The 13,314-nt window shown below is 42.9% G+C and overlaps 1 protein-coding gene across 4 annotated transcripts in view; it reads left to right on the top strand.

The window, feature by feature from the left end:
* ANK3 (ankyrin 3) overlaps window positions 1-13,314 on the top strand; it is a 388,986-nt gene that overhangs the window by 47,015 nt on the left and 328,657 nt on the right. For 2 of the 4 annotated variants that reach the window (XM_079975564.1, XM_079975542.1), the window contains exon 1: window positions 209-787. The exons of 1 other annotated variant lie outside the window; for it this stretch is intronic. In XM_079975564.1, the coding sequence (XP_079831690.1) occupies window positions 725-787 (63 nt within the window). In that variant the 5' untranslated portion in view covers window positions 209-724. Of the gene's footprint in view, window positions 1-208; window positions 788-13,314 lie in introns of those variants that run through there. One more of the 4 variants, XM_079975557.1, reaches the window with a different exon arrangement.

The raw sequence follows: 13,314 nt of genomic DNA, 5'->3' as shown, positions 1-13,314 counted from the left end.
TCTAGTGCATGTAATCATATATGTGTGTACACACACACACACACACACACACACACACAATGTTTTAAATGTTCCTGGTGGTAGTAATTATTGAGAACCAGCCACCTGATCTCTCTCTCTCTCTCTCTCTCTCTCTCTCTCTCTCTCTCTCTCTCTCTCTCTCTCTCATCTCTTGGAGGCTTCCTTATCTGGTTTGTGCGTTCCCCAGTACATTCAACACATGGGCTGGTGCTGTGCGCTCTCGGGAATCGGAGCAATTTATGCTCGGTTTCTCCGTCTGCAAGGCACAGCAAATCATCTGCTGGTGAAAGCTTCTGAGACCTGCCAGCAATCTGCAGCTGATTTCTGTGCATTTAGAGGCTGGGGAGGCACCGTGGATGGAACAAGCTACCAAATCTTGCCGAGATCTTACCCCAGGGGTAACAGTCAGTGCAGAACAACAAAAGAAAGGGGAGCACTGCTTTTTCACTGGAATAGTAGCTTATCTGAACTCCCAGCTCTGTAACTGAAGGGGTGGGGAGAGCTGGGGAAATCGCGAGCAAGGCTCTGAGTAGCAGTTCCAGCTTCTACAGGAGTAGCAGTGGCTGTGTTTAAACAGCACTTATTCTGTTACTGAGAAACGTCAGCAGATGGACTTTGGTTTCAATGCTCTGATATTTCCAGTGACTCTGGATGTTGGAATACAAGTAGCGGACTATAGATTGTGTATTTTACTTGCTGAAAAATGAGTGAAGAAGCAAAGGAGAAGAATGCAAAACATACTCACAGGAAAAAGAAAGGCAAAAAGGTAAACTCCCAGAAAGGTTTCAGCACCTTTTATTCTCATTTATAAGGTTTTCTTTTCTTTTTTCCACGTGGGTTCAAAAAAGGGTTTGATTCTGGGGTCTTTTAAGAAGATGCTAGAATGAGGATGCTTTTGTTTTTCCTGGGTGCTGATGGGCGTGTTCCCTTCCTGGAAACAGAATGTTGTAACACAATTGCTTTATGTTCTTCAAATATCTGAGCATTCTGAAACAAATTGCTTACTGCATGATTAAACAATGTGGCTTTCTGATATACTACAGCAATCTTTTAAGTCCACACCCAGTGAGTAAACAAACATCCCCATGAAAGCTTTAAAGAAACTGCCTGTCAACAGTGTGTGCTTGCTAATAGATGTTGTTGCAAACATTTTAAGTTCTGAATAAATGTGTTTGTGTGTTTGTGTAAATCATATAAAACCTTTTCAAGCAACGCCTTGGCTAGTATAGTAGCTGTTTTTACATTCTGTAGCTGAATGAATGGTGATGAAATTTAACGTTGGTTCAGAAAATTGCTTTTGTCATGTGTTGTTGTTTCTTTATTATAGAGAACTACACAGGTGGTTCTCAGATGGATTTGCCAGAATGTTTTTTGTTGTGCGGAATAACATGGATCCTTCAAAATCGGCTCTTGTTGTTGCTGTTGTTACTTGCACTGGCTTGCAAAAATAAGATGCTGAGCATTTAAAAAAGAGTGATCTTGGTGATTTCTGGTGGGAGTAGCAGAAATTCTCAAGTCTTTGCCAGTTCATGCCTTTTAAATATGTGGGATTAGTTAGGAGTAAGCAGCTGTGAAAAATTGCAGTGACTATGTGTTCCCTTCAGTTTGTTAGTCTCTCACTCCCTTCCTAAATACATTTATTTGGAGGTAGGCTCCAATTCCAGTGAAACATACTTGTGAATAAAAATGCCTAAGAGTGTGATTATAACATGCTTGCTCTCTAAACTGAGTTCCACTGAGTTCAGTGGTAGTTGCTTCCATGAAAGTATTGCAGCCTTAGATTGTGGTGCATAAATCAGCTGGACTAGGTAACTTGGGATATTGAGGTTTAACTGATCCACAGGTTGGACTGTCTGTGTAGCAAATTGAGGAAGAGAAATATATAAATATTTGAAAGGTGGTTCGTAGCATTTTAGAAGGAAGTCGAGCGCATTCCTCTCCCCATAATCTATTTTTGTGTCTGCTCTTTGCAAATATATTCTGGATTTTGCTTATAAGGAAAAAAATGCTCTAGAGAGCATTGGAACGGGTAATCTCTATTGCATGTAGCATATGAAATGCTTCTGCCTGGCACTGTTTTCTCACCAGAGTAGGAAATACAACTCACTGTGGAGTTGGTTTTTTGAAAGATAAATGTTTTTAATAAAAGAGAGTATTTGTCCTGTGTTTACAGCTATACAGTTATTGTTGTTGTAAGTCAAGTGGCATAGAATACTAAGTGTGAAAATCCCTGTATTTAGATGAAAAGTCTTCAAACCCTGAGTAACTAAGTCAGTGGTGATCCTATGCACACTTACGTGGGAGTAAGTCCCGCTGAGCACAGTGGGATTTACATCCAAGCAAACATCCACAGCATCAGGCTGTTTGGATTGGCTTCAACCCATTCTTCCTGCAGTAGATGTGACCTAATTGCTAAAACCCAATTCTCCTGGGAAATATGGGTACAAATCGCCACATTCATGTCCATCTTTCAATATGTTTTGTTTAGTGGGAAACTGATGGTTACTGTTATGTCCTCCTCAAGAGAAGAATAATTTTGGTGCACACTTGCTGGTTGTGGTTTGGGGAAGTGACTGAAATGTCACATATGGATTTCTGGAGCTTCACAGCACAAAAATCACAAAGCGTTACAGTATACATGTTTTGTGTCATTTGTGACATTATTTTCCTTCCACAATCTCGTTCGGAGATTGCAGTGTCATCATGGTGTCCTATACCAGACTTCCCCAACTGGGTGCTTTTCAGATGCTTTGGGTTTTAACTCCTATCAACCCCAGCAAGTAAGGCTAATGGTGAGACATCATGGGAGTTGTAGCCCAAAACATTGGAGGGCACCAGGTTGGGGAAGACTGTCCTATACTATTACCAGTACTGAGGCACATAGAATGGTGTCCTTAGCGACTTGTTTCCACCATTGCAATTCTTGCTCCTATCCCCTCAATGGTCCACTATGGTTGAAGCCCCTTCAAAGGTGGTTGTGATTTTTTTTGAGAGGTGGGGGCAAATGTTACATAGCTAGTAATAATTATGATAGGATCTTGTGAGCATATTCATATTTGGGGGTACCTGCTATTGTTACCTGCTAACAATTTGTAATCATGCTACAGTGGATCTAAGCAACAGAGTGGAATGTATAATTATGAATCCATTACTCCTATAGGGAGTCTCCTCTATTTTCAAATGGATTAGAGAGCTTCATAATATTGCATTTTGCTCTCATGCCTCATCTTGTTACATGATAGAGCGGAATGGATCTGTCGCAGACAGTCATACTCATGATATGTCTGGGCTGCTATTAGTGTGATATTAGAGAACCGGATTAATCCCTTATTTCAAAGACTAACCATTACCCTTCATAGCATGCAAGGAATTACCCCTTCATATTGCAAGACTTCCACCATTATCCCTGTTGACTTTGCTGTTTTTCAGTCTTGAAATACATTGGATGATGAGGGCTGATGACTGACAGTTTGAAGCACTTACTTTAATGAACTGAAAGAATCCTCCAAGAAAATTTTGGAAAGTAAATTAAGGAGCCAACTTTTTATATAAAATGGCACTGTAGATGTGCCCTAACCTGATGCCGTAAATGGAGTATCAAGCAGAACCCAGAACAACTTAATAGCATCTTTTCCTGTGGTTTGTTTACGCATGGAGATATGATACACACATGATATATTTGGCACATCCTGTGTGCTTCCTAATCTTACGCCAGAGTTTCAAAGAAGAGAATGCAAGAGTTAGTCTGTTTTAAATTTACTCAGCAGCTCTCAAGCTAGTTTTAGATTTTAGAAAAGGGTAGCAGGAGCAGGAGTCTATTGAGTTCATTTTGTCATGATCTGGCTGTATCAGGATACAAGTCTTACCTGCTCAATACGTTTAGGAATGGGCTGTCTTTTTTGGAGACTAGTTAACAAAATTCAAACTTTGGTTAGTACAAGATTAACCCCAGGCTGCAAAGTTCTGGCAAGATGTATGCTTGATTAGGCAGGATTGGAGCTCTAGTTGGGCAGAGAAGAAAAAGCCCAGAGTCTTGTTGGAACCAGGAGAAGCCGCTTGGCAGAGGTGGGCTCGTACATTACAACATGTGTACAATGCCAAGGCTGGTGAGGTGCATGGACAGGCCTGGAGTTGTACTGCATGACAAGAACACTGGAGCAGAAGATCTGCTTTCAGAAGATAAGACATGGATTATGGGATGTAGGATGGACCTGGTAAGTGCTTGCCAGGCCTCTTGAGGATCCCTGAGATGAGGTTTTAAAACACAAGAATTGCCAGTGAAGAAATGAACATGGCAAGGCACAGTTTCCTTCACAAAGCAGTGCAAGCTGTGGTCAAAGAAACGGAAACACAACCCCAGCAGGGCATGCAGACCAAGAAGCAGCTTGTATTTTCCCAAGCCCCGTTTTAAACTATCAAACCAGGCTGTTCTGAAATGGGTATGGACACCTCTGCCCCTGCAGCTTGCCTGAGGGCAAGACCAACCCTTCTGACGCAAATGGGAGTTCATTGCTGGAAAAGCATGAGGTAAAGGTAAAAAGTAATGGACCCCTGGATGGTTAAGCCCCATCAAAGGCAGCTGTGGGGTGCAGCGTTCATCTCACTTCAGGCCAAGGGAGCCAGCATTTGTCCACAGACAGCTTTCTGGGTCATGTGACCAGCATGAGTAAACCGCTTCTGGTGCAACGGGGCACTGTGACAAGAGCGCACAGAAACACCGTTTCCTGTTTACCTTCCTGCCACATACTCGTGTTGGTATGCTTTCAAACCGCTAGGTTGTCAGGAGCTGGAACAGAGCAACAGGAGCTAACCCTGTCACATGGATTCAAACCGCCGACCTTCCGACTGGCAACCCCAAGAGGCTCAGTGGTTTAGATCACAGTGCCATCCGCTCCTTTACAGAAAAGCATGAGCACCTTCCCAAACATTTAAAACTAAAGCTAAAACATTGAAATCCATTAATATTCAATGTTTTAAATTTTGACTCTGAAAATTAGATTGAAAATGCAAAATCCATAAGGCTTTCTGATCAACAGATTTGTTTTTTCTTTTTTTCATTGCTGAGAAAGAAATTAGGCACTATAAGTCTCGGACCAGAAAAATGCTCATCTTGTGGTAAAGCTGTTCCAGGAAATTGCCTCTTCAGGTGGGAAATGCCAGGACTGAATGCTGCCTTCCCTTAGAAAACTAGATATGTGTCGCAGTGTTAGAATTCAGGTATAGAAGCCAAGTGCAAAACGGCTCCTTAAACCAGGGTTACATGCGTCGAAACGGAATGATGCCTAGCTGCCATTTTTGGGCCAGTTACCTCAAAAGACGTATTTTTCATTACGACTTTTGGGTTCCTGAGATTCACTCTGATAAAATCTAACAGATAGAATACTACAGGATGTGTTGCTAGTGTGTGAAAACAAGCAAGGATCCCTAGGCATGCATCTCCAGATGGTGGAGACATCAGCCGCCATCCTGGCGCCCGGGCATCATCACTTGGTTGCAAGTGGCCGAGAGCCAGGTGCAAAATATGCCTGGTGCCTGGCAAATTTCAAACACTCTGTGTGTGCGCGCATGGAAAGAGTCTAGCCTAGTCTACATCTAGCCTCAGCCTCAGAATTCTTAGAAGGAAGAATCTGGTTAGTTTGAGTACAAGGTTGTAATCTTCAGGACATTAGGGTTACAGCTATTTACACATTTGCAAATGTGAACATATGGGATGGAGCAGCAAGACTGAACAGGCCCCACCCTGTTCTTGCCTCACCTCTGTACTCTTCTGTACTGTGTGAAATTCAGCACATGCACTCATTTCTTAAACACTGCTCAAATACATGATCCTTGTTCCTTAAAATGGTGTATGTGTATGGTGTATGTGCAAGATCTTGCATATTGGCCATGCATGCGTTGGAATCAACATGTATTTACACACTTATGCCAGTATGTCATGGTGAAGCATAAAGACACAGAGATGATAGAAGCCGACTCTCTCCACCACCCATTTGAGATGTGTACATTGTCAAATATTTCAGTAGTCCACTGATGTTCCATTGACTTAAGTGGGAACTATGCTGGACTAAATAAAGGGTTGCAGCTTAAATATATATGTAATTTTTCTGCTTGAAAAGGTAAGTGGCCTTTTAATAATTTCAATAATGCCTAGTGAGTAAAACTGTTTGTTCCTGGCATTATCAAATACAAAATATTCTACTTGGTTCTTTTTGGCTTGCAATCCTGCTGAGTAACTCTTCCTTTGAGCTGAAAGGTAATCAGATACTGTTGGATGAAATTGTATGAGAATTCTTCATATGATTGCACTGTATAAAATAATTCCTTGCAAATAACAGTGGTTCAGATGTTGGAATCGCATCTGAAAGCTGTGAAATGAGTGGCAAGGGTGGCTGTCTTTGGAGTTCTTTGCATATGCAAATTAATTTCTCTCCTCTCCCTTCTTCTGTGAAATTAGTGTGATGTAAAGAAGTATGAGTTTAAAATGTAGATTTGAGAAGCAGTGTGTTTCAAATATCTCCACTATGTCCGTGCATCACAAATTTGAGCAATACAAAGATAACGATACATCAGAAAAATAACATGATGCTTGTAGTGTTGCAGTAACATTGATGTACATGAAAGGGAGGCAGTGGTCTTGAGTATTAAGAACTTAAGAGCCTGCTGGCCCATCTAGTCCCTCCATTAATTGGAGGATGTGGTGGCAAAGGAGGCAGGTCGCACATAAGGACTAGCGGGTGGTGACTAGGTGTTTTTATTTTGTGGTGGGGAGGGAAGAAAAGCAATGGCTGGGACCTTTGGATCTGTTGAGTTTTACCTACCAGCTCCTTGTGTGGCCTTAGGCAAGCTGCATTCCCTTGAGCTAGTTGACACTATCCTTGTGCATACTTTACAATGACTGCATATATAAGGGGGGGGGCAGGGTTGAGGCCATTCCTCTCTCTCACACACACCCTGACCATGTTCCACATAACTTCTGGAAGAGCCTCCACACATAGTTTGTCCCTTACAAAGGGAAATCTTCCTCATATAGGCTCCTCCATAAGTGTCTGGAGGCAGTTGGAGGATGGATGGTGGCTAACAGATTGAGGCTGAATCCTGACAAGACAGAAGTACTGTTTTGGGGGGACAGGAGGCGGGTTGGTGTGGAGGACCCCCTGGTCCTGAATGGGGTAACTGTGCCCCTGAAGGACCAGGTGCGCAACCTGGGAGTCATTTTGCACTCACAGCTGTCCATGGAGGCACAGGTCAATTCTGTGTCCAGGGCAGCTGTTTACCAGCTCCATCTGGTATGCAGGCTGAGACCCGATCTGCCCGCAGACTGTCTCGCCAGAGTGGTGCATGCTCTAGTCACCCTCCTCTTGTACTACTGCAATGCGCTCTACTTGGGGCTACCTTTGAAGGTGACCCGGAAACTACAACTAATCCAGAATGTGGCAGCTAGAATGGTGACTGGGAGACCACATAACACCAGTCTTGAAAGACCTACATTGGCTCCCAGTATGTTTCCAAGCACAATTCAAAGTGTTGGTGCTGACCTTTAAAGCCCTAAATGGCCTCAGTCCTGTATACCTGAAGGAGCATCTTCACTTCCATCGTTCTGCCTAGACATTGAGGTTCAGCGCTGAAGGCCTTCTGGTGGTTCCCTCACTGCGAGAAGCGAACTTACAGGGAAACAGGCAGAGGGCCTTCTCGGTAGTGGTGCCCACCCTGTGGAACGTCCTCCCACCAGATGTCAAAGGCAAAAACAATTACCAGACTTTTAGAAGACCTCTGAAGGCAGCCCTGTTTAGGGAACCTTTTAATATCTGAAGGACCATTGTATTTTAATATTTTGTTGGAAGACGCCCAGAGTGGCTGGGGAAACCCAGCCAGATGGGCGGGGTATAGTTAATAATAATAATAATAATAATAATAATAATAATTATTATTATTATTATTATTATTATTATACTGGGTGGGGACGGATTGAGAGTATGGACAGTGGGTGTGATCTTGCTCTTCTCTTTTATGCATTCATTGACAGGTGGGCAGAGGTCTATGACCTGCTCTTCTCTAGCAGTCATCATCTCTGTTCTTGGCAACAGCCCCTTCCACCATACTGGGAGCTGGCTTTCTGCAAGGTTTGTTAGTGCCAAGCTAGCATTCTCTAGCTCCTCTGGAGTGATGAGGCATCTTGCTGTTGCACATGAATGTGCAAAAGTGCTTAAACACTTGAATGCCACTGGGTAATGTTTAAAGCCTGAGAGCAGTTAAAATGTTCTTTTCAAGTGGAATTTAGCTGAAAGGTGCGTTATTAAGCTTCCTTAAGTAGAAAGTTGGGGCTTAGTAGCTGGAGATTTTCTGCTTCTAAACTCTTGCCTGGGCTCTTCCTGTTGCCATACCCCACCCCGGTTCCATTCACAAAGCTGCATGATATACAGGGAATTGGGCGTTAGGGATACACACAGCATCACAAGCCTAACAAAATTTATGAATTAGTTAGCGACCAATGTAAGGATGCAAGGCTTGGAGTGTTCAAATATTACCATTGGTTGCAGGCAATATGTGTTTTTGTGTAGTTATTTCATAAAATTTAGGTATCACTTGATTCTTAAAAGCACACACACCCTCAAAACGGGTCACAAACAGATAAAACCATAAAATCAAGAAAACTTTACAGCCGTGCTTTAAAACATACAAAAGTTAAAATATCAATGCTGATTAAAATTATCTCAACTTTCTAAGCATCTGGTCAGACAAGTCTAAACAAGGATGCTTTTAGCAGGTGCCGAAAAGAGTACAGTGAAAAGCGCTTGCTTTATCTCAACAGGCAGTGAGTTCCAAAGTTTAGGTGCTGCCACACTAAACAATCATGTTATTACAAATACAGAATGGGTATTATGTGGCACCTGCAAGTAGTGCCAGTTCCGCCAATTATAGTGGTTGAGCGGGCACATATCTGATGTAAGGCGAGCTTGTAAGTAAACTGGTCCCAAGTTTTAAGGACTTTGTATACTAAGAGTAACACCTTGAACTTGATCCAGTAACAAATCATCAGCCAATGCAATCTCTGAGCCCATGAGGCAAGGTGTGGTGACCGCCTCAGGCAGCAGGATCCGCAGGGGCAGCAGATCCCAATGTAGATCTTCCCCCTTGTTCCTGACATAGATCTGCACACCCCTTCTTCCCTGGCAGAGAGGGAGGTGCCATTTTGTGGTTCACCTCAGGGCCCAAAATTTCTTGGGCCTGCCCTTCTCTGAACACAGGTGTCATATGCTGGCAAGGCCTCACTCCTGTCAACAGTTGTGCTGCAGCTTCTGGATTGAGCACAAGGGAAGCCCCACACAGAGCACATTGCAGTAATCCAGTTTTGAAGGAACCAACACATAAAGTAGTGTGGCAGGGCTTTCCCAGATCAAGAATGACTGTAGCTGTCAAACCAGTTGCAGTTGGTAAAAGGCACTTCTAGCCGCTGAGGCTACCTGAGACTCTAGAGACAGAGTTGGATCCAGAAGCATCCAGAAACTGCAAACCTGCTGGCAGTGCAACCCTTATCCAGAGAAGGCAACTGAGCAATTTCTCAGACGTGGGAGCTACTTACCCACAGTGCCTCCTTCTTGCCAGGATTCAAGCTCAGCTTGCTTTACCTCATCAATTTCACCACTGTGTCCGGGCAGTGGTCCAGAGACAGCACAACCTCTCCTGATTCTGTCATCAGGATATAATGATGTTGGTAGATACGGGAAGCAGAAGAGGCTGGCAAAAAATGTCGGCTGGAGAAGCCCCTCATTTAAATATGTGGAAGATGGTAAATTTTGAATTAAGTGTGATGCATGTAGTTATTTCAGACCTGAGTGAGCATCCTAGCCAAGCCTAGACACACTAATGAATTCAGTAAGGAAGCCTTGTCACAGAAGTCTTTGCTTTTCGTGGTTTCTTAGCTGGCTGTCTATTTCATTTGTTGTTGTTTAGTCGTTTAGTCGTGTCCGACTCTTCGTGACCCCATGGACCAGAGCACGCCAGGCACTCCTGTCTTCCACTGCCTCCCGCAGTTTGGTCAGACTCATGTTTGTAGCTTCGAGAACACTGTCCAACCAACCATCTCATCCTCTGGTCTATTTCATATGATTATGATTATTTACGTGTTGTCCTGCTTCAGATAATTCTCTTGTTTGTGTTTGAAAGTGTTGATGAAAATGAAGACAGTGAGTGTGGACTAGTAAAGGTAAAGGTAAAGGTACCCCTGCCCGTACGGGCCAGTCTTGACAGACTCTGGGGTTGTGCGCCCATCTCACTTAAGAGGCCAGGGGCCAGCGCTGTCCGGAGACACTTCCGGGTCACGTGGCCAGCGTGACATCGCTGCTCTGGCGAGCCAGAGCCGCACACGGAAACGCCGTTTACCTTCCCGCTGGTAAGCGGTCCCTATTTATCTACTTGCACCCGGAGGTGCTTTCGAACTGCTAGGTTGGCAGGCGCTGGGACCGAGCAGCGGGAGCGCACCCCGCCGCAGGGATTCGAACCGCCGACCTTTCGATCGGCAAGCCCTAGGCGCTGAGGCTTTAACCCACAGCGCCACCTGCGTCCCTCCAAGAAGAGGAGTTTGGATTTGATATCCCGCCTTTCACTCCCCTTCAGGAGTCTCAAAGCGGCTAACATTCTCCTTTCCCTTCCTCCCCCACAACAAACACTCTGTGAGGTAAGTGGGGCTGAGAGACTTCAAAGAAGTGTGACTAGCCCAAGGTCACCCAGCAGCTGCATGTGGAGGAGCGGAGACTCGAACCCGGTTCCCCAGATTGCAAGACTACCGCTCTTAACCACTACACCACACTGGCTCTTCGTGGACTAGTAACCCAGGGTAATGAGCCAAGACCCCAATCCCTGCACCAGCGATGGGGAATTTGTGGACCTCCAGAGATTGCTGAACTACAGTTTCCATCATCCTTATCTACTGGCTAGCTGGGGCTGATGGGAACTGGAGTCCAACAACATATTGAGGACGTCAGGTTCCTTATACCATCCTACACAGCTGTGAGCAAAAGAAGAAATGAAAGATAAACAGGAGCAATGGCAAACATTTGTAAATTGAAAGAAGGAACTCAAGATTGGAATGCTCAGGAGAAAGAAGTGAGTGAAGGGAGAAGCTGAATAGGTAAGCTAAGCAGCAGATTAAAGAGGTTGAATGGGAAACAGGATGACTGCGAAGGAGGGCATTGCAAGAACTAGGATATGAAAGAATTAAAACATTGCCTAGAATTTTTGTAGCCAAAGAATGCAACTTAGACAAAGCTGAACATGGCAAGAATATGGTGTTTCATTAGGCCCTTTTAAAAATAAGGATGTCAATTTGAATTTATTTGCCCTGTGGCTGTTTTTTATTGCCTTTAAAATAGTTGTTCTGATTCGTTTTGTTTTGTTTTTTAAAATATGTTCATCCATGGTCTATTGTTCATACACACGCACATTACATATCCACTTTGAGTACATGCTGATATTGAAAAGCCAGGTTTAAATAAGGGTTAGAGCAAAAAAGCAAAATTATGCAGGAAAATCTAACGACAAAGAGAAAATAGCAGAAGGTGGTGCTGGGCAGACAAACAGTTTTAGAAACCTTAATTTAAGAGAATGGCATGAGAGCCAAGACGACACAGCATGAAAACATCCTGAAAGGTGAGAGAGAGAATGAAGTGAAAGATCACTGGAAGAAAGTTGCAGATAATCTTTCTACAGGAAACTGCTATAACTGGTTTTTAAAAATAACTTTTTATTGAGTTTTATACACAAGGATCATAGGCATAATAAATGATACAAATAAATAGACCAAGCCATCTGATGTCATTTGTATATCACAGAAATGGCACAACAAATTTGCAGTAATACCTACAACACATGGTTCATTATTAGTGGTCAGTGTATAAGTTATTGGTTTAAACAAAAAAGGGAAAACAGGATAGAACACAGTTAATAGATAACATTCAACATTGCATAGCTAAATGCCTAATCAGGAGTTCTTTGGTAGTGCTTAGATTAAGTATGAGTAATAGCCATTTACCAATGAAGCAATATAAAGTGTTGGTATATTGATGAACGTGGGAGGAGGGTCAAAGTGTAGAAAATAAGTTTATGTTTAAATTTAAATTTAGATCAGCCAGATTGAGACAAATGCTGATGGGGAGGATTGTTCATTTTCTGGAATACTGGCATATGTTATTAAATTAAACCACACCGGAGAAAACCATCTTTCTGTCCATGTGTCAACCATAGTTTATTCGTTAATCTCTCAAGGAGGGCTTTCTCCCAAACTGTTTTGTACCAATTGCCTATTGTGCCAGAAAGGTCTTTCCAGTCACAATAAATTGCTTGTTAATTATTTTTTATGTAAATCCAGATTGTTGTCTTGAAATATATTTAATAAAGCTAATTCTGGTTCAACTTTGAATTGTTTTGTTATTTTATTAATTTCTGGGAATATCAAATTCCAGAAAGGCTGGAGTTTTGTATATTCCCACCACATGTGGAGAAGTGTACCAGGTATAGAACAGCCCCTCCAACAACATGGTGAGTTGACAGGATGGATCATTGCCAGCTTCTTAGGGGTTAGGTACCACCTACATATGAGTTTTAGGGTTAATACTCTACTGTTTGCCAAAATAAAGGGTTTTTGGTCCCTATTCTCTATTGTCCCTATTCCAGTGGGGTCTCTATTCCACTGACCTGGGTCAAGTTCACAGCTGAAATTGCATTCCCACTGATGTTTAATAGGGTCATCTGAATCTACTGATGCACTAAGTAGAATTTTATTGATTGTGAATGTTATACCTGGACCTTGTCCTTCTGTGGATATTACAAGTCTTTCAAATGGAGCTAGTGGTTGTAGGGCTGCCTTACTGATAATTGGGTTAGCCAAGAAAGTGTGGATTTGGTGAAGTAGCAGCCAAAGAGTGTTATTTTCCTAGTTTAGTCCATATTTCTTGGTGTGATAGTGGTGTATTTCTGTTATAAAAAGTCACATAATCAATATGGGCCTTTTGCCCTCCATCCAGTCACATCAAATTGTTGTGAAATGTGAAACAAAACCTGGTTTAAGGCTGACTGGAAAAAGACCATAGTAAGTCACGAGCCCTGGTTTATTGTGACATGTGAGTACACCTGCTCAGATAGTACTGTACAGTCCAATATTTTGGAAGGAAAACTGAGAAGATAGACAGTAGTTACGTCACAGTTGTGTCTAGACAACTTGTGAGTTTTGCGTGTTTTTATTTTTCAAGGACGAGGAGAATGATGTGGCTGGCTTGAATGAAGGAGAAACAGAGGCAG

This window comes from Podarcis cretensis (assembly GCF_951804945.1).
Source record: "Podarcis cretensis genome assembly, chromosome: 5".
Lineage (NCBI taxonomy): Eukaryota > Metazoa > Chordata > Lepidosauria > Squamata > Lacertidae > Podarcis > Podarcis cretensis.
This window is presented reverse-complemented; position numbering and strand designations above follow the sequence as displayed.